This window comes from Anser anser (assembly GCF_964211835.1).
Source record: "Anser anser genome assembly, chromosome: 5".
NCBI lineage: Eukaryota > Metazoa > Chordata > Aves > Anseriformes > Anatidae > Anser > Anser anser.
Window position 1 is genome coordinate 8074741 of NC_139725.1, and position 17713 is coordinate 8092453.

Below are 17713 nucleotides of genomic sequence, written 5' to 3' on the forward strand. Positions count from 1 at the left end.
AAAAACGGGCTGACAGACTGTTTTCCTGGTACATCTCTTCTGGTTGGCCTTTCACTATCCTCCTTGTATTCTAACAGCTGCTCAAAGCAGTAGAACACATTTCCTCAAATAAATGTATGTAGAGATTGCAAAGGATGCTGCTGCTCAGGGTGAAGCAATGAGAGAAATATTGCTAAGAACTCGGTTTTGAAACTTTACACAATCTAACATCTGCTCTGCTCCCAAGAGCTAAGTGGTTGGAAATGTGGAAGCCCTGAGTTTTGAAACAAATCACACAAAAATGTTATGTTTTCATGTAAGTTAATCCACTAATAAATCAAAAAAAAAATCTTATTATAGGTATACTCCTTTGAATTATCTTCTTATTTGAAAGTAATATGTATTATCTCATGGGGGCATGATTAACTCTGTATCAATAGGTGCATAACTTGTGCATTCTGAGATATATCTAATGTCTACCAAAGAAAAAATGAATAAATCATTTAGATCTGGAACAGTGATCACAATGGAAGTTTCATTTGCAAAGGATTTATGGAGACTTGAAGTCAGTATTATGTTTTGAATAAATGCACCATTGACTAGTATCAGATTTCCATAGGCTTTATCTTGTTTTTTTCTAAGCAACTGCTCATAAACTTTTTAAGTATCTTGATTAGCTTGATGGTGCTACTTCCAAATCTGTCCATACAGCTATTAATCTAAGACAGTGCAATCTATAGAAAGGAATCACACTCATTTAGCTGTTCCTTTCACTGATTCATTTAAAAATCATAAATAACAAGTTAACAGGGTTTCTTTGTGCCTTATTTTGTTTCTTTCTTTTCAACTAACATGTTAAATATTTCAAGAGAGGTTTAAATATTTCAAGAGTATTTCAAGCCGGTCTTAATTCCAATGTGTAATTCATCGAACGCTGTTATGGTGTAATAGGAAGGAAAAACAAGGAAGTCGTAGATATGAGCAATTTAAGAGTCTGTGACTCGATGGCTATGGCACTCTTGGTGATTTTAGTTCCTGTGTCATAACAGTACTCAGGTGAATTTAAGAGAATCAAAAATCCATAAATCTGAAGGGAAAGGAATCTCCCATGTCTCATAAAAAAAAAAGAAAATGGACTTCTAAAGCAAGTTCAGCACATGGGCTCCCTCCCTCCTCTCCTTTCTTCCCGCACCTCTCCCTGCAAGGTTCGTCTCTAACTGTCCCTGCATCAGTCTCAGCATGAGTTTTGCAAGACCAGTCCGGGTCCCAGTCCGGGTCCCAGTGAGGTCAGCAGAGGCTGCTGCTGAATAATGAAGGTGACAAGCGTGGAAATAGCCAAGTCCTGCAGTGACATGCAGATGAGGACCATACCGGACCATACAGGCACCTGCACAGCCCAGCTGGGTTGTACTCAGTCCTGTGGGGAGCACCAGGCCTTCTGTCACTGCTTGCAGAAGATCTCTCCTGGACTGAGGCACTGGAGTCATGGAGATGACCGTTCACCCCTGCAGTCAGACCAGACACCACATGCAGCAGTATTATACACAAGGGAGGGAATGGCCGCAAAGCTTTGGTCTTAACAAAAAATACATTGAATGAGAAGCCTCGAAATAAAGGACTTGGAAAGTTCCTGTTTTGGTTGGAGCTACACTTCTCCTGCCTGTTGCTTCCAGCTGAGATTTTTTCCAGATAAGAAAAAAATGATCTTATTTGCTTTTTTTGTGTATTGCTGCAATCCAGACGTATCAGTACGTACAGTCCAGAGAGAGAAAAGAGAGGTGTACCATTATATATCTGCGGTTAAGTGAAGGACTGGGTATGCTCAGTTAGGAACGAAGCTAAAGGGCTGCGCCTTGGCTCCATGGCAAGCAGCTGTGAAGGAGCCGCCCTGACGGGGCTGGGAGCAGGGGCTCAGCATGTTGCAGCTGCTCTCCAGCTCCAGCACATACTGCCACCCCCCTCGCACATCGCATCGCTGGCAGATCACACAGAGCTGTGCTGTGTAGTGCAGCAAGCGTATGAGTTTCTTTGCTTACTAAAGGTCTCAAGGCGCTCCACAAATACTGCTAGAGGCCATGGTGTTCTGGCGAAATCGACATCACCTCTTCTATTTCTCCAGAGGATGCAGAAAGCATTGACTAGAACCCAGGAGCTTTTGTTCCTCGTCTGCTTTAGGCATCAGGCACATTATCTTCACTGCTTCTCTTTTGCAGTCACTGGACATCCGTAGGATGACACAGGATGACATCCAAAGAGGATATGCTTGGCTTTCCCCGCTGCATGGTGCAAGGTGTTACACCCTGATGGACTGAAGTCCTTAAGCCCTGATTTCAGCAGAACCACTCTTGCCCTAAAGCACACTCAGTTAGGTGCTTATGTTCATGAATTCTTCTGAAGTCTGTAGGATTAGAACAAAATCCTGTGAAGAGGATTGAGATCCTCAGCTGAAGTAAAACAGAATAGCCTCACTGGAGCACCACGTGTTTTCCACTGAAGAGGGCTGTTTGAAAGGGTATCTCTGTGCAGGGGTGCTGCAAAAAAAAGGAGCTTTGCAAGAGGAAAGTGAGATTTGGACTTTGCTTTGCTGTGGTGCAGTTGTTCAACAGTGATGTTGAAACATAAGAAACATAAAAGCATGCATGGTTAGTGGTCAGCAAAACATGTTCACGTGAAATCTACTGGAGAAACTGGTAAGGAGCCATCGTGTTCTGCACCTGCTCTGTAACGCCCTGCAGGTGGGGGACCTGTGGCTGCTCGCGGTGTCAGCTACAAACAGCCCTCGCTCAGCCGTGAGCTCCAGAAAGGCTGCAGTGTGTGAGTGGGCACAGCAGGTTCACTTCGCTTGGCTCTTTCCCACCACTTTTGAATCTTTAAATGTCTGGTTTACATTTCAGGTGTGCACCTGTATTTAAAGCCAGTATTCCAGGAGGCTGAGAATTACTAGGATCTGTGCACATAGCAGCTATTGTTTCTGATTTTTCTTCTGTATTATGACGTTTAGAGTTAAGTAAGCCTTTATAGTGGGATCGGCATTCTCCAACCAGGGAGAAAGTAATTCCTTCGATCTCAGTCACCTTCATCTGTATAACGTGCTAAGTTTGGGAGTATTTTTTGTTTATTCCCTACAAAAATAATAATTTTAATGCCTTCAGAACTATTAGAGATAATGCGAAGACCTGAGTATATTATCTAGGGGCTTTTTTTTTTTTACACTTTCTTTTTTAAGTACCCAGTACCTATAAGACTTCCATGCAGTAGCTTAATCGCTATTTAACAGCAGCTCCGCGAGTACACCCCTTGGATATCCGCGACTTTTAAACCGTCCGAAAGGCGCCAGCGGTACCCGCCGTCCACGGACATGTCCCGGCCGGAGCCTGGGCACGGGCAGCAGGCGCGGGGACCCTTGGCGGCCCCGTCCCTGCCGCGGGGCTCCCCCCTAGCGGCTCGCTCCCCGCTTCGGCTCCGCGGGAGCCTCGGGCCCCGCTCCCCGCCGCCGAGCCTAGCGCGGTGCCGGGGCGCTCCGCAGGTGCGGGGTCAGGCCCCGCCCGGCCCGGCCCGGCCCGGCTCGGCTCGCAGGGCTCGGCTCGGCTCATCAACTGCACGTGCTCGGGGCTCGCGGCCCGGCTCGGCGCTAATGCGGAACAAATTGAGACACATCCCCTCCGTAATTAGTTCCAGCGCTGCAAAGATTTACGGTAAAATAATGGCCCGAGCCCCGGCCACCCGCCGGCACCGGCTCTCCGCACGGCGGCACCGAGGCCCCGGACCGGCGGCGGGGCCCGTAGCGGGACGCCCGCCCGCGGGGGGCGCTGCGAGACGGCTCCGGGCGGCGCGGGGGCGGCCCCTTCCTTGTCCGGCCCGGCCCGGCCCGGCTCGGCCCCGCTCCTTCCCTCGGCGCGTCGGCAGAGCCGCCGTGCTGCCCCGCGGGGGGAGGCGAGCGCGGCCGGGCGGCGTGCCGCTGCCCCTCCGCCCCGCCGGGGGAGGCCGGCGGCTCCCGGCTCCCCTGGTGCCCGCAGCCCCCGGAGCTCCTGAGGGGCGCAGGATCGGGCCCGCGGGGCCGGGTTCCTGCCCCTCTCCCCCAGCCCCTCGGCGCTCCTGGAGATGGTCCGCAGCTTTGTTTCTGCTGCTCTTGGCACTTAAATAATCAAACTCTGATCGGCTCCCTGAGTGAAAGGAGACAGATCCCCCTGTGTGCCGAGAGCGGCTGGAACAGGATTGGAAGCGCTGGGGATTTATCTCTGTTTAAACCAGTCTCCCCCAGCTTCTTAGCGCGAGGGGATCCTTGATGGAGGTCAGCAAAGCGCAGTGAGAATTCCCGGCCCGCTAACCGGTTGGCGTGGCAGGAAGCTGCTTCAGCGGGGCTCAGCTCCCAGCAGGTTCCCCAGCCCGGGTTTCCCGGGATCGAGTGGGGCTCTCCGCAGAATAATCCTCGCCCAAGAAATACCTGTTGTTTGCTCTCTTAGCGTTGGCCTTCGAGCACAGTCGAAGATGCACCGTTTGTCCGGAATTCCCATAGCTATGGAGTAGCCAAACAATTCACCCCGATTGCTGCCCGGCAGAGACTTGGATCGGGTCGAGTTTGAAGGGGAGAGGGCGCAAAGCCCCTGCCCTCCTGGGTCGGGAGCCGGCAGAGCAGCCGCTGCTGCCCCGCGCTGCCCTCTCCCCGCTCCGTGCTTCGGCTTTGGCACAGAGGCCGGGATGGGGACGGCCGGGTGTCCGGCTGCGGGGTGATTCAGAGGGAGACCGGGATCGGGGTCGGCGCCTCCGGGAGGACACGGGCGATGTCCCCCGGCCTGCCGGGGCGCCTCGGAGGGGACCGGCTACCCCCGGGACCTGCCGCCGCCAGCGCTCCTGGCAGGGGCCGCCGGTGCGTGGCTCCGGCTGGAAAAGCGCCCCTTCTCTGCAATGGAGCGGGAGGTGTTATCCCTCCCGGATGCGGGATGCAAGGAACTGGCTGCGGGAAGCGGCTCCGGCCGTTTGCCTAAAGCCTCCCGCCCGGCCCGGGGTAGGAGGGTCCGTGCTCCCCTTCTCGGGCTGCTCCGCTCCGCCGAGGCTGGCCCGGCACATCCCCGGTTCCGTGCCGGGCCGCTCCGTGCCTCGGCAGGCTGCTGTGCCCCTGCAGGAGGCAGGTGCTGGTGTCCGGCGCTGTGCCCGGCCGAGCTGGCGACCCCCGAGCCCCCCGGCCGTGCCCTGCTTTCCCCGCCATCGCTGCGGGCTCTGCCGGGAGCCGCGGGGAGGGAGGATGCGCTGATGGCCAGGGACGCTTTTTGTTTCAGCGCTTGGTTGTATCCGCTGGGGAACGAGAGAGAGGCGACGATGTGGAAGGACTTCGGCTGCTCTTCTTTCTAGGTGGAAGAACGCAGTCCTAAGCGATCAAGAAAACGTTGTTCCTTCCCTTCCCGGGAGATTTAGCAAGCTAGCTTATTTCAAGAAAAGAGAAAAGCGCGCTAGCTAGAAAAATGTTCTGCTGCGGGAAGGACTTTCTGTTTGTGCTAAGTCTAGTTTTCACGTGAAATAAAATACTCTGCTTAGATCGACCAAAGGCTTGTATGTATGTATGTGTGTGTATATGTATGTACTCTGTCGGTTTTAGAGCCGGCGGTTAGCGGGATGCCGATTCTGCACCTTTCCCCGGTCTCCCGGGGGAGCCCGCGGGTGCGGGGCCAGGGGACCGGGGGCACGGGGAGGGCAGAACAGACACGGGGGCGGCAGGGCGAGCGAAGGGGAGCGCACTGCCCGCCCTACGTGTGGGGTGCAGCTACCGACCCCCTTCCGAGGTTGTTTTAGTTGTGTGTGTACTCGTAAAAAGCAGCGGAGCCTGTAAACTTAGACGGTCTTTAATATTGGCACAGATAATCTCCAAATCTTTCGCTGTTATTACTACAAGCGAATTCCTGTAACAACAAGGTTTATTGACACATCAAAACAGGTGATTTAAAAGCAATTTGTCTGAAGACGGTTTGTGAAAATTAAAACCGTTTCACCCATAACAAAACCCGACGGTTTTGGTTAAGAAGTTTAAAGAGAAAATGAAATTACACTCGGTTCCTCTAATAACGGGCCGTTTTAATTTATTCTGTTGCAGCATTTACCGTCTGAATTTTAAGACGTCGTTTCAAGGTCGGCGATGCTCTGTGACAACCTTTAGTGCCGCGGGGGAAAGGGAAGGTCGAGGCGTAAATTGCCACCGGGAAGACGTCGGGGTCGATCCGTGCAGCGGCAGGTAAAGGCTCCCCGCCTCGGGGTTAAGCTTCAGCCTCCCCCTGGAGTCGCGGCAGGGACATTTGGGGTCCGGGGGTGGGGGCTGCGTGCCGCTGGCTGGGTGCTGGGCGATCCTCGGGCCTCGCAGCGGGCAGCGACGGGAGCGGCACGGCCCGGGGCGCGGTGCTGCCGCTCCTCCTCCGCACGCTCCGGTTCGCGAGCGCGCTGCATCGAAATGCAGCCCCGAGGAGCGGCCCCACGCGTGCTCGTAGGAGCTAATCCTTCCCCCAGCGCGGCTGATTATTAACTAGTGGTTTCGAAGGAAGGAGGAGGGCAGGATCCCTCGTCCCGCGTTTGGTGAGAGCGGCTCCCGCGGGGGCGGCGGCGGGCTCGCGTCTGCCCCGGGTACCGGGACGCGCCCGGCCGCGGCGGGCACAGCGGCGTCCCGCGGGGGCTGCCTGCCTCGGCAGCCGCTCGGGGTGGGGGGAACGATCGTGGGCCCCCCGGCTGCCGGGGCCGTCCCAAAACCTGCCGTGCCGCCTGGGGGGTGATGGATAAGGTGCCGTCGGGGGCTCTCCCAGCACCGCGGCCGGGATGCGTGCTGTGGAGCTGCTGTCCAGGAGGCTGGGGAGCGAAGGGAGAGACCGTGTCTTCCCGGGAGCAGTGCCAGGTGAATCTCCCAAAAGCACGTTACTTATGGCGCTGCGAGCCCCCCCTCCCACACCCCCCACATCCCCCCACCTGGCCAGCCGCTCCCTTCCCTCTCTCGCAGGGCAGCCTGGAGGGGCCAGCCCGGGGCCCCCCAGCCCGGGGCCGCTCAGCGAGCGGGAGCGGCGGGGCGTGTTGCGGAGCGGGGCCGGGCGGACAGCCCGCAGCAGCTCGGGGAGGCGCGGATTCCTCCCCCAGGGGGAGAGGCACCTGGAAAGACACTTTCCCCTCGCTGGGTCCGCCCGGCCCGGGCTGGGTCACTTCCCCTCGATTCTGCAAGGGCGGCGGCTTCTCCACGCGGTCCCCGGGGCCCGCGACCCCGCCGCCCTCGGGAGTCCCCCGGGCCACGAACAGAGCTGGCAGGGGAAGTCGTCCAGCACGTACTTACTGGCCACCTGGATCCCTCTAACAGTCTCGCCAAGTCTCCTAAAGCGAAGGGATGTTAGGGTGAGATTTAGTGGCGCTTGCACCAGAGGAAGGGTGGGAGTGATGTGTAGGGGAGATATATTCTCCCCCGGTAACCTCTCCCCCTCCGTCCCCAGCTCGCGCGGCCCCCTCCCCCCCGTGCCTGGCCTGGCTCGGTGCAGCAGAGCGGGCTGTGGGCAGCCCCTCGGCGGAGGTTGTGTGAATGGAGGATCGGCGTGGCTGACTCCTCCTCCCCGGCAAGCGCCTCTATTTGAGCTTTGCAAAGTTGAGGGCGAGCAGGCATCCGAGGTGAGGCGTGCGAGGCGGCTGTGCCCCCCCAGCACGCGCACGCACGCACGGACGGACGGACGGACGGACGGACACACGGCCGGGCGGACACACAGCCACGCACGCACGCCGACCGCCCTGCGCTGCGAGCGGGCGCGACCCCGGAGGCGATCCTGGAGAACAACCTCGCCCTGTCGCTGCTGCCGGCTCCCGCAGGGCTGGACCCGGGGAGCTGCGTCGCGGAGCAAACCTCCCCCAAAGGGCTGAGCTCGCCGGCCTGGTGCCTGCAGCCGGAGCCGGCCTCCGGCTTGGCAGGCAGGGGCCAGGTGTCCTGGAACAAGTGCGGCCCGGCGGGAGACTGGCTGCCCGGCGGCAGGCAGAAGGTCTGCGAGCAGATGGGGTCCGACGTCCGAGACCTCAACGCGCTGCTGCCCTCCGTGCCCTCCCTGCCGGGCAACAGCAACTGCACCATGCCGGTGAGCAGCGCGGCGCAGTGGGCTCCCGTCCTGGACTTCCCCCCGGGGGCCTCCTACGGCTCGCTGGGGCCGCACTCCTTCATCAAGCAGGAGCCGAGCTGGAACGGGTCGGACCCGCACGAGGAGCAGTACCTGAGCGCTTTCACCGTCCACTTCTCCGGCCAGTTCACGGGCACGGCCGGGGCTTGCCGCTACGGGCCCTTCGGCGCCCCGCCGCCCAGCCAGCCGCCCTCCAGCCAGGCTAGGATGTTCCCCAACGGGCCCTACCTGCCCAACTGCTTGGAGAGCCAGCAAGCCATCCGCAACCAGGGTAAGGGCAGCGCTGCCGGGCGCCCCGGCCTCGGGGGCCGTCCCCGGGGGCACCCGCGTAGCCTCGCTGGATGCAGACAGCGGGCCCGCGGCGGCCGGCCGGGGTCGGGCGAACCGGCCCTGCCCGCCACCTCCCCGCCCGGCACGGCGGCAGCCTCGCCCCGGGGAGCCGCGGGAGCCCGGAGCCGCTTCCCCGCACGCCCTCGGCCGTTTGTCCGCCTCTTGCCGAATTGACCTCGGGAGCGCCGAACCCTCCCCAGGCCGGGCTGCGCACGCCGGGGCGGCTTTTGGTTTCTTTTCAGCGTCTCGGCGGTCAGCTGTGCGGTGCCGCGCACCCCGCACTGCCACCCTGCTGCCAAACTCGCGTGGGCTGCGGGGCCGGCTCGGGGCAGCCCCGCAGGAGGGACGGGGCTTATCGGCCACCGGCCCTTCCTTCTCCGTGCTGCTGGTGCTACCGCGCCGAGGGAGGCAGAGCCCGCAGAGCTTCGGGCCGTGGTTCCCGCTGCTCCCGCCGGCCCCAGAGCTGCGCGTCGTGGAGCTCCGGCCCCGCACTGCCCGGCCCGGGGCCGTGGGGCCGCCGCTGCCCCTCGGCTCGGGGACGGCCGGGAGGAAGCGGCGGGGCTGCGAGGCCCGGCCCCAGCGGTCGCCGCGGGCTCGGAGCCTCCGGCGTGGGGTCGCCGGGTCCTCTCCGGAGCGGGCCGGAGCCCGGCCCCGCGGCTCGGGCCGGCCCCGCGCCGTTGGCGGCGCTTGGTAACGCGGCCCGGGGACGGCCTCAGGCCTGCAGATACGCTGACAGCCCACGCCGCAGGGCCGGGCCGAGGGGGATGGCCCCGGCGGGAGCCGGTCGCTTCGGGCTGTCCCCTTGCGCCCTGGCGGGCGGGCTGCGAGGGAGGAGGCCGAGGCCAGGCGGGAGCTCCGAGCAGCCCGGCGGGGGCGGCCCGGGGGGACGTCTGCATCGAAGGGGAAGCTCGGTCCCGCTGCCCCGGCCCTGCCGCCCCCGGCCCCTGCCCCTGCCGTCGCCCAGCTGCGGGGCTGCAGCGTCGGGGAAGGCGGAGCGGAGCGGGGCGGCAGGGCCGCAGCCCGGCCGGCAGAGATGCGCAGCATCCCCGGGACCCGCAGGAGGCTCGGCCGCGCCGGGCGGGCGGCGAGTCCCGGGGGTGCCGTGCGGCGGTGCCAGCAGGCCTGGAAGTCGCGCGGAGCATCTGTTTGGTTTTGGTTTAGAGAAATCCTCCGAAAGGATTTCAGGTATCCGAGAGGGTTTTTAATCGCCGCGCAGAAATAGCGACCAGGAGGGCGAGGGGATTAAAGCCGGCCCGTTTTTAACCACTCCGAAGGGAAGCGGAGCCTTTAACGCACAAGAGCACGGCGCCCGCGTTGGCGGCGGCCTTGCCCCGAGCAGGGCCGAGTGCGGGCAGCCCCCGCAGCCCCCAGCCCGCAATCTCCCCGGGACAGCCGCAGCCTGCGGGCTGCCGGCTGCCGGCTCGAGCCAGCGAGCTGCGCCCTGCGGTTGCGCCCCGTTACGGGCGCGGCGGCCGCGCAGGTGCGTGTGCCTGCGGAGCCGTGCCGGCGGCAGTACCTGTCTGCGGAAGGAGCCGCCCGCACCTCCCGGCCCGGCTCCGGTGCTCCGGAGCCCTGCGAGAGCCCGGGGGAAGGCGCGGCCCGGGGAGCGGGCGCTGCGGGGCGGCTGCCTCTCTCCGCTCGCCGTGGGGCAGCGCCGGGGCCCGGCCACCGCTGCTGCAGCGACGTGCGGCCGGCTCCTTCGGCAAGAGGGAATTCGGCAAAGGGTGTATGCTTTTTTTTTTCTTTTCTTTTTATTTCCCTTGGTTGTTTTTATTTTTTTTTTTTTCGGGGATGGATGAAATGTTCTTGCTTTCGCTCTCCTCAAGGTTGAACTCTTGGTTTTCTAGCCGGTTCTTCCGACCGTGGGAAAGACGTTACCTTGGCTCTGCGATGACACTTCTGCCAAGTCTGGGGTGGGGTGTGGGGGTAGGGAGCCGAGGCTTTGAAACCTCTGCCCAATTTTCCTCTTCTCATTCGCCTGTCTCTTTCATCCAGCTGGGCTCCTCCAACAACTGGATTCCTCCAGCGGGCCCCGTTCTCCAACAGATGTACAGCTTTCAATTATTTTCAGCACATTTTAATCAGGCCTGGCTCTGATAACGCCCTAATTAAAGAGACCTCGCTATCGGCAGCTCGGTTCAGAACTCAACTTTCTTATCACATTCCTGAAGCTTTGGGTCAGGCAACACCGGAAAATGCGGCCAAAACATCGTACTGCTCCGAGCTGAGTTTTGAAGGTCACCAAAAGTCTGCGTCGGGCCAAAAGTAGCGTAGAAAGTGTCAGTGTTTTCTGAAAGTTAAAAAAAAAAAAAAAGACAGAAGGAAAAGGGGAAAAGGGAGTTGAAGGTTGAGCCTCTACCCTGAGGGCTAAGGGAGGAGATAAGGAGCGAGAAACAGCTGTGGGATGGGAGTCCGTGGGGTACCGGCCTGTCAACGCTGCTCGCATCGCCGCGAAAGGCGCTCTGCTCTGCTCTGCTCCGCTCCTGGGGCAGGGGCATGGGTGATAGCTTGGGCCGGGAGAGGGTGAGCCCGCTGCTGCCCCGGCCCCGGAGTGCTAGGGCCAGCTTAAAATCACCGCAAAGGTGAAGGTTGCAAAGCCTTCAGGTTGCTTTTTGTTGTTATTGTTTGTTTTGGTTTGGTTTTGTTTTGTTTTTGTTTTCCCTCCCCATCGCCCCCTTCATTTCTCCTGCGCAATTCCGCAGGTTAATTAAACCCTGTAATGTCGCAGCATCCGTCTGCAGAGACAATAAAACGGAGAAGCCACAGTCGGCTCCCTTTGCTGCCTCCCCACTTCGGTGTCTCGGCAAAGCCCCTGTGGTTAGCGATCTGCGGCGGGTACAGCGCCGAGCACCCCCGCAGCAGCTCACACAGCCATGCCCCGGCCGCCCGCCGCTCCCAGGCGGGGCTGCAGGGGATGCCCGTGCTGCAAGAAGTCGGCTGCGAGCGAGGAGCGTGCGAGCAAGCGCTGGTGGTTGGTTTGGGTCGTGTTCCCAGCCCGCGCTGGGCTTTTTGTTTTGGTTTGTTTTTTTGGAAGAGCGGCTCTCGGAGGAGCTCGGTTATCGGGGTAAATGCTGACGAGCCGAGAAGCCTCTGAGATAATATTACTTTGTAATTACTTTTTTAGCTGAAGTTGTTTAGCCAGCTCCAAGTCATTAATGAAAGTTGGTGTCCAAGCACCTGATTTACGATTTCGTGTCGGCCCGGGGTCAGCAGAGGTGGTCTCTTTCCATCTGAATCTGCTCGGCGTAGGAAACAAAATAGGCTGTTTATTATTTTGGAGAGCAATTTTCGCTGAAAGGAGGAGTTTTATTTTTGCATGTAACATTCCGCCTCTTTATTGCAGACTCTTCAGAAAGCTGCTCTTAAAAAAAGAGAGAGAGATTAAAGGGTAACTTCTAAATTGGAAACGGCAGAGGAGTACACAGAGCAGATGGGAATCTTCCTCTTTAATATGAGCAACAATTAACGAAAACATCCTTTTTATTACCGAAGCCGATCTGTTCTCTTTAAACACGAACGAGACTTCCGACTGTCCGCCCCTGGGAGCGGGCTGCCCGGCCCGCCTCTCCCGCGGGGCTGCCCCGCGCCCCCGGCTCCCACCGCGCCGCCCTGCGCCCGCAGCCCCCCGGTTGCGGTCCCGGGCGGGTTCTGGGGAGAGCGAAGGAAGGGCACAGCCCTCGCCGCGGCTTTTCCCCCGCCGTGCCCGGCAGCACCGGGGCAGGAGCGGCGGGGCGGGGAGCCGGGGCAGCCCGCGGCGGCGCCTCTTGCTCGACGCCGGCGTGGAGCCGCCCTGCGGGAGGCTGGCGGCGGGCTGCAGGCCGGGCGGCCCGTGACCCCCCTAACCCCGCTGTGCTCTCTCCGGCAGGTTACAGCACCGTGGCTTTCGATGGGACTCCGAGCTACGGCCACACGCCGTCTCACCACGCTGCACAGTTTACAAACCACTCTTTCAAACACGAGGACCCCATCAGCCAGCAGACCTCGCTAGGTAATTCCAGGCGCCGCTGCCGGGGCCCGGCTCGGAGCCTGGGCTGCCCCAGTGCAGGACGCGGCCGGGGCTAACTCTCTCCCGCTTCCTCTGCAGGGGACCAGCAGTACTCGGTGCCTCCCCCGGTGTACGGCTGTCACACCCCCACGGACAGCTGCACGGGCAGTCAGGCCCTGCTCCTCCGGACCCCCTACAACAGGTACCGCCGCCAGCAGGGAGCTTTGCCTGCCTGCCTTCCCCTCGATTCGCGCGGGGTGCTCGGGCGGGGTCTCTCCCTGCCGTGTCGTTCCAGCAGCTTTCTCTTTGCTGCGAGGAAACAAGTTCAGTTTTCCCTTTCTCTAAAAACAAAACAAAACAAAAACCCAACAAGATGCACACGTTAAAAAAGAAAAGGAAAGAAGAGGCTGTCCCTCCAGCCCGGCCCCGCCGAGCTTTCCGGGGCCGGGTCCCCGTTCCGGGGGAACCCTCGGCAGGTGCCAGCCTCCCGAGCGCAGCGGGCACACGGCTGGCGCAGGGCCCGCTGGCGTCCAGGATTTGGGGTTTGCTCCGGTGCGCTCTTCCTACCGCCCGGGCCGAGAGGAGAGGCACGGGGCAGCCCGGCGGAGCCCTGCCCGGCGCCTGCCGCAGAGCATCCCGCGCTGCCCGAGGCCGTGCGGTGCCCGCGGCCCCTCCGCCCCCGTCCCGCGGCCTCTGCTCCGGTCCTCGGGGTGCAGCCTGCGCTCGGCGCGGCCCGGCCACGTCTGGGGAAAGGCGGCGGCCTGCCCGGAACCGGGAGCCCCCGCTCCTGCTCCCCTCTGCTGCCGGGAGGGCGCGGGAGCGCTCGGCAGTGGGCGGCAGCGAGGGTCGGGTGGGCAGCACGGGATGAGAGGCCGGAGGCTTCGGCACGCAGACCAGGAGCCCTCCCGATGGTTCCCGGGGGTGGAGGGGACCGGCCTGCAGAGAGGTTGTTTTCTGAGAACGGGGCAATACAACTATGGGGTTTCCTTGCCGGGAGAAAGGTGTATCTGGAGCTTTGCTCTAAGCGCGAACTGGCCTTACAAACAGAAGGCCCCGTTGCAACAGCGGTTTCCCATTTTCTTCCCTCTGGCGTGGGGGCTGGGCGCGCCTCTCGCAGTTTTACAACGTGTTTAGTGAGCAGGGAAGTTCCCCAAAATTTATTCTTCAACTTTTTGTGAACTTGGAGCCAGTCCCGTATCTTCGAGTTGCTAAGTAACTCTAGCACACAAAACAATATGCCTCTGCGAAGGAAGCCGCGAGCGGCTCCTCTTAGAGGCCGGCCATATCATCTCTGATTAATCAACACTGGACACGGGACAACAAAATTCTGTCACTTCCAGAAGCCACTTCTCTAATGAACGTGAGTTGACGTCAAGGGAAGGAGGGAATGAGGTAATGAAGGAAGGAAAGAAGCCTATCCAGAGAGATTAGCCTGCGGAATAATTGGCGGGGAGAACTCCTGCGCCGAAGTGGCAGAGATTGCTCGCCTCGCAGGGAAATCTATAAATATGATTTGTGGGGAGGCGTCGGGAGGGCAGCTCCGAGCCGCCGCTCCGGGAGCGGGCCGGGCCCCGCCGGGCCCCGGGGCTCTGCCCCCGCTCCGCGCCTTAGCGCCGGCTCCCAGGGAGGCGAGGTGTAAAGGAAGGCCGCAGCTCCTCCCGGGAGCGGGACCCTCACGGGGAGCCAGCGCCAAGCCTCTCCCGGCCTCTCCTTCGTTTCCCCAGCGGGCAGCTTCGGTTCTGGCGAAGGGGTGTGGAAAGCCCGGCCCGGCGGGTACTTCTCCCGCTCATCCCCCGGAGCGGTCATTTTCGCACGTAGGGGAGCGAGCCCGATGCCGGGAGGCGCGATCCCAGTGGGATCCGTGCTTCCAGCCTTGCCCCCGCGCAGGAGGGCGTCGGGACGGGCACCGAGCGCGGCTGGGCACGGCACGGCACGGCCCCAGCCCGCCTGCCGCGGGGCCCATCTCGTCCCGGCCTCGGCCTCCATCCGACTCTGCTCCCCGGCAGGTTTGCTGCTTGCCTCGGTAGGATGCGGATTAAGCCCGTAAACCTCCCTGGAGCCAATACTGATGTGCGTGGGGTGTGTAACTTGGCAGACCTTGCTCCAGGTGGAGGGAGAGCCCCTGCAGTACAAGGCCCGCTCCGGCAGCTCAGCCTCAACAGGTGGGGGAGCTCGGGGACCCTCGTCCCCACCTCCCCGTGTTCTGGGGGGGAAGCCCGGGGAAAAGCGATTTTCCCACCGCACGACTGTTCTTCCTAGGAAGTGTCGTCAAGGAAGAGGGACGGCCGGTTACCCTGCGAGACATCAGCCACGTTCCCAGCGGCCTGAAAACCAGCCGCGCTCTTTCTGTCGAAAACCGATTTGGCTGAATCTCTGTACTTGTTTTTAAGGCCATGTTTATTCCGTGTCCCTTCGCGAAGCTCCGTTTTGCTTTCGCAGCCGGGCGCGCTCTGCCCTCTCTTTACAGCCTTTACAGGCCGAGCCTGCCGTGCCCCCAGCGCGCCCCCCGCCAGGGGCGGCGGCCCCAAGGCACCGCCCGGAGCCGCTCTCGGCTTCCCCCTCCCTGGGCAAGGGGCCGCGGGCCTCGGGGCGCGCTGTCGGGTCCTGGCGTGCCGTCCCCGAAGGCAGGGCCTGCCGCTCCGCCTGGAGACCTTTCCCGTGTCTCCCGCACCGAGGCAAAGCATGCAGGGAGGCGAGAGCTTGAAGCGCTAGCCGAGAGATCGTAATTCTCGGGCTGGAAGCGAAAGCATCTCAGCAATCTCGCCCCGGCAGCTCTCGCTCGCCGCTTGCTGCGCAGCCCGCCCCGCTGCCAGGGAGCGCTGGGGCAGGGGCAGGGGCAGGGGCCGGGGCCGGGGCCGGCTGCAGCCGTGCCCCGCTGGCCGGAGGGCCTCGGGTGGCCGGCGCTGGCCGGTCCGTCACGGCGAGGATGTGAACTTTTCTACCTCGCGCTGTTTAATGTAGTAAACATGCCCGATGCCGAAAATTTACTGTGAGTCACACTTACAAAGACTTTAAAAGTGGAGGAGTCTCGGTTCAGATTATAGCTCTTTCTGCGCAGAGGTCAAGAACTCGGTAATACTGCGATGCAGGCCAAAACAAACTCTATATGATCTACTACTGGTTTCCTTTTAAGTTCCCTTTTTGCTCAGCTTTGACTTCCTTTTATTCCACTCCAACTTACATTAATCCCCCTTGTAGAAACGTTCCCCCCCCCTTCCTCTCGTTTCTCTTTAAAAGCATCTCCGTAATGAAAATAAGTTATTTTTAGTGTCTTCTCTGCGGCCATTTGGAGGGCCGGCGGTTCAGATTGGAACCAACGCAGGCACATCCCCAGAGACCCCGCTTTCCTTCTCATAACTCAAGCCTCATTCAAAGCCGAGATGCTGAGCGGGGCTGTTAGGTCCGTGAGATCATCTTGCGGGGCTGTCAGTACCAAACCGCGCAGACGGAGCTGCCCGTGTCCTGCTCTCCGTCACGCGTCAGACGCGAGACACCCGATCCTTCCTTCCTCGGTGCCCGGCGGCCCCCGGGCGACCCGCGGCCAACGCCGGCCTTCTGGGGGTGCGATCGCTCCGGGACGGCGGATCCTCGCCCCGCCCGGCTGCGGTGGGAGCCGCGCCCCCCCGCCCCGACCCCTCTGCCCGCAGCGCGGGGCAGGGGCCACGTCCCGGGGCCACGACCCGGGGCCGCCCCAGCGGCAGGGCAGAGCGCGGTTCCGCTCACCCTCTGCCCGCCCGGTTTGCGCGGAGCCCGACGCGGCTCCCTGCGGGGCGCCGAGCTGGTGGCGGAGGTGCCAAGCGAGGGGCGAAGCGCGGCTGCAGGGTGGCGAGGGCAGGAGGGGGCTCTGAGGGCGGAGGTGCGGGCGGCGGGCTGGGGCTTCGCCCCGCTCGGCAGCTGCGCCGGTCTCCGAGCGGCTTGTTCGGGGCGCTGTCACCCAACCGCCGCATGCAGTACAGTGGCTGCTAGCTAGTGACAAGATGAATAAGTGTATTGCTTTATGAAAAAGCAAAGGAGGGGAAAAAGTGGATATTGTGGGGGAGGCTCTTATAAATGAACTGTCAAGAGAAAGAAAGTTAAAGGGAAATCTCCTGCTGTAAATGCATCGGGCGGGCACTTCTAATAAAAATCAGGGTCCTGGAGGAATTAATTACAGCAGCATTACAGGAAGAATTCGTGGAATTGCAAAACGTAGTTGGCACAGACCAGCACGAGCTGCTATTGCAAATGGGGAAACTGCAGGAGAGTTTAACAATTCCTGAGCTGATATGCAGGACATTGTAGTAGCATAATAGCAGTGCAGACACACTAATGAATAATAGCGTCCAGTGATACTGACAAATGATATTACACATACTTCGAGATTGAAGTCACTTAATTTGTTTTTATATGCAAAAGCTTCCCACTGGAATCTGACTTTTGTAGGTCGCTTCTACCTGCCATGCGGGAAAAAAAAAAAAAAAAAAAAAAGAACAGCTCCGCAGTAAGAACGATATCGGCTCGCTTCCCAAGCCCCGCGGATTTAGGTGCGATCCATCACAGCAGACGTGCGTTTGTCGGGCATCCATCACGGCGCCCGTTTGCGAGGCCGGGGCGGCCCCGGCCGCCTGCCCCCGGGGGGGCCGCTCCTTCCCGAGCCCGCCGGGCCGGGCCGCCCGCCCCCCGCCGCCCCCCGCCGCCCCCGGGCCGCGCTCTCGGCAGCACCCGCGTGTGCCGCGGCCCCGCGCGTTCCCAGCCCGCGGCACCGAGCGGGGAGAAAGCCCGGCGCGTTCCCGTCGTGGGGTTAGTTTATCGCTCAGCCACTCCATTTTTCTTCGGCTTGTCAAGCCCCTCTATGTAGTCCCATCCATCAGGAGCCACGATAGCTGTTTCAGTCCATTAACCACGTGATCCTTCCCACTCCCGGTTAAAGCAGTTAACAGATTTGCCTTTTTTAAACAAATAATCTGCTTTGTTAGCCCACAGGTCTGCCTGTATTCGTTTCATTGATTTCAATGTGCCAATATCGGATGTGACTTTCCTGTAAGGAAAACTTTACCGATCTTTACACATTTGCAGTCTTGCAGATTAAAAGAGACTTTTCATGGGCTCTTTTCTTTTTTCTTTTCCTTTTCTTTTCTCTTTTCTTTTTCCTTTCCTTTCCTTTCCTTTCCTTTCCTTTCCTTTCCTTTCCTTTCCTTTCCTTTCCTTTCCTTTCCTTTCCTTTCCTTTCCTTTCCTTTCCTTTCCTTTCCTTTCCTTTCCTTTCCTTTCCTTTCCTTTCCTTTCCTTTCCTCTTCTCTTCTCTTCTCTTCTCTTCTCTTCTC

The 17713-nt window shown here is 60.3% G+C and overlaps 1 protein-coding gene across 17 annotated transcripts in view; it reads left to right on the plus strand.

The window, feature by feature from the left end:
• The window catches only part of WT1 (WT1 transcription factor), a 187164-nt gene that overhangs the window by 48541 nt on the left and 120910 nt on the right, over window positions 1–17713 (plus strand). For 8 of the 17 annotated variants that reach the window (XR_014584932.1, XR_014584933.1, XR_014584934.1 and 5 more), the window contains exons 1-3: window positions 8374–9611; window positions 12292–12414; window positions 12511–12613. Coding sequence is in view for 8 of the 17 variants with exons in the window: in XM_083837899.1 (XP_083694025.1) it covers window positions 8438–9611; window positions 12292–12414; window positions 12511–12613 (1400 nt within the window). In the remaining 9 variants the exon portion in view is untranslated. The other 9 variants (XM_083837892.1, XM_083837891.1, XM_083837895.1 and 6 more) reach the window with 8 other exon arrangements.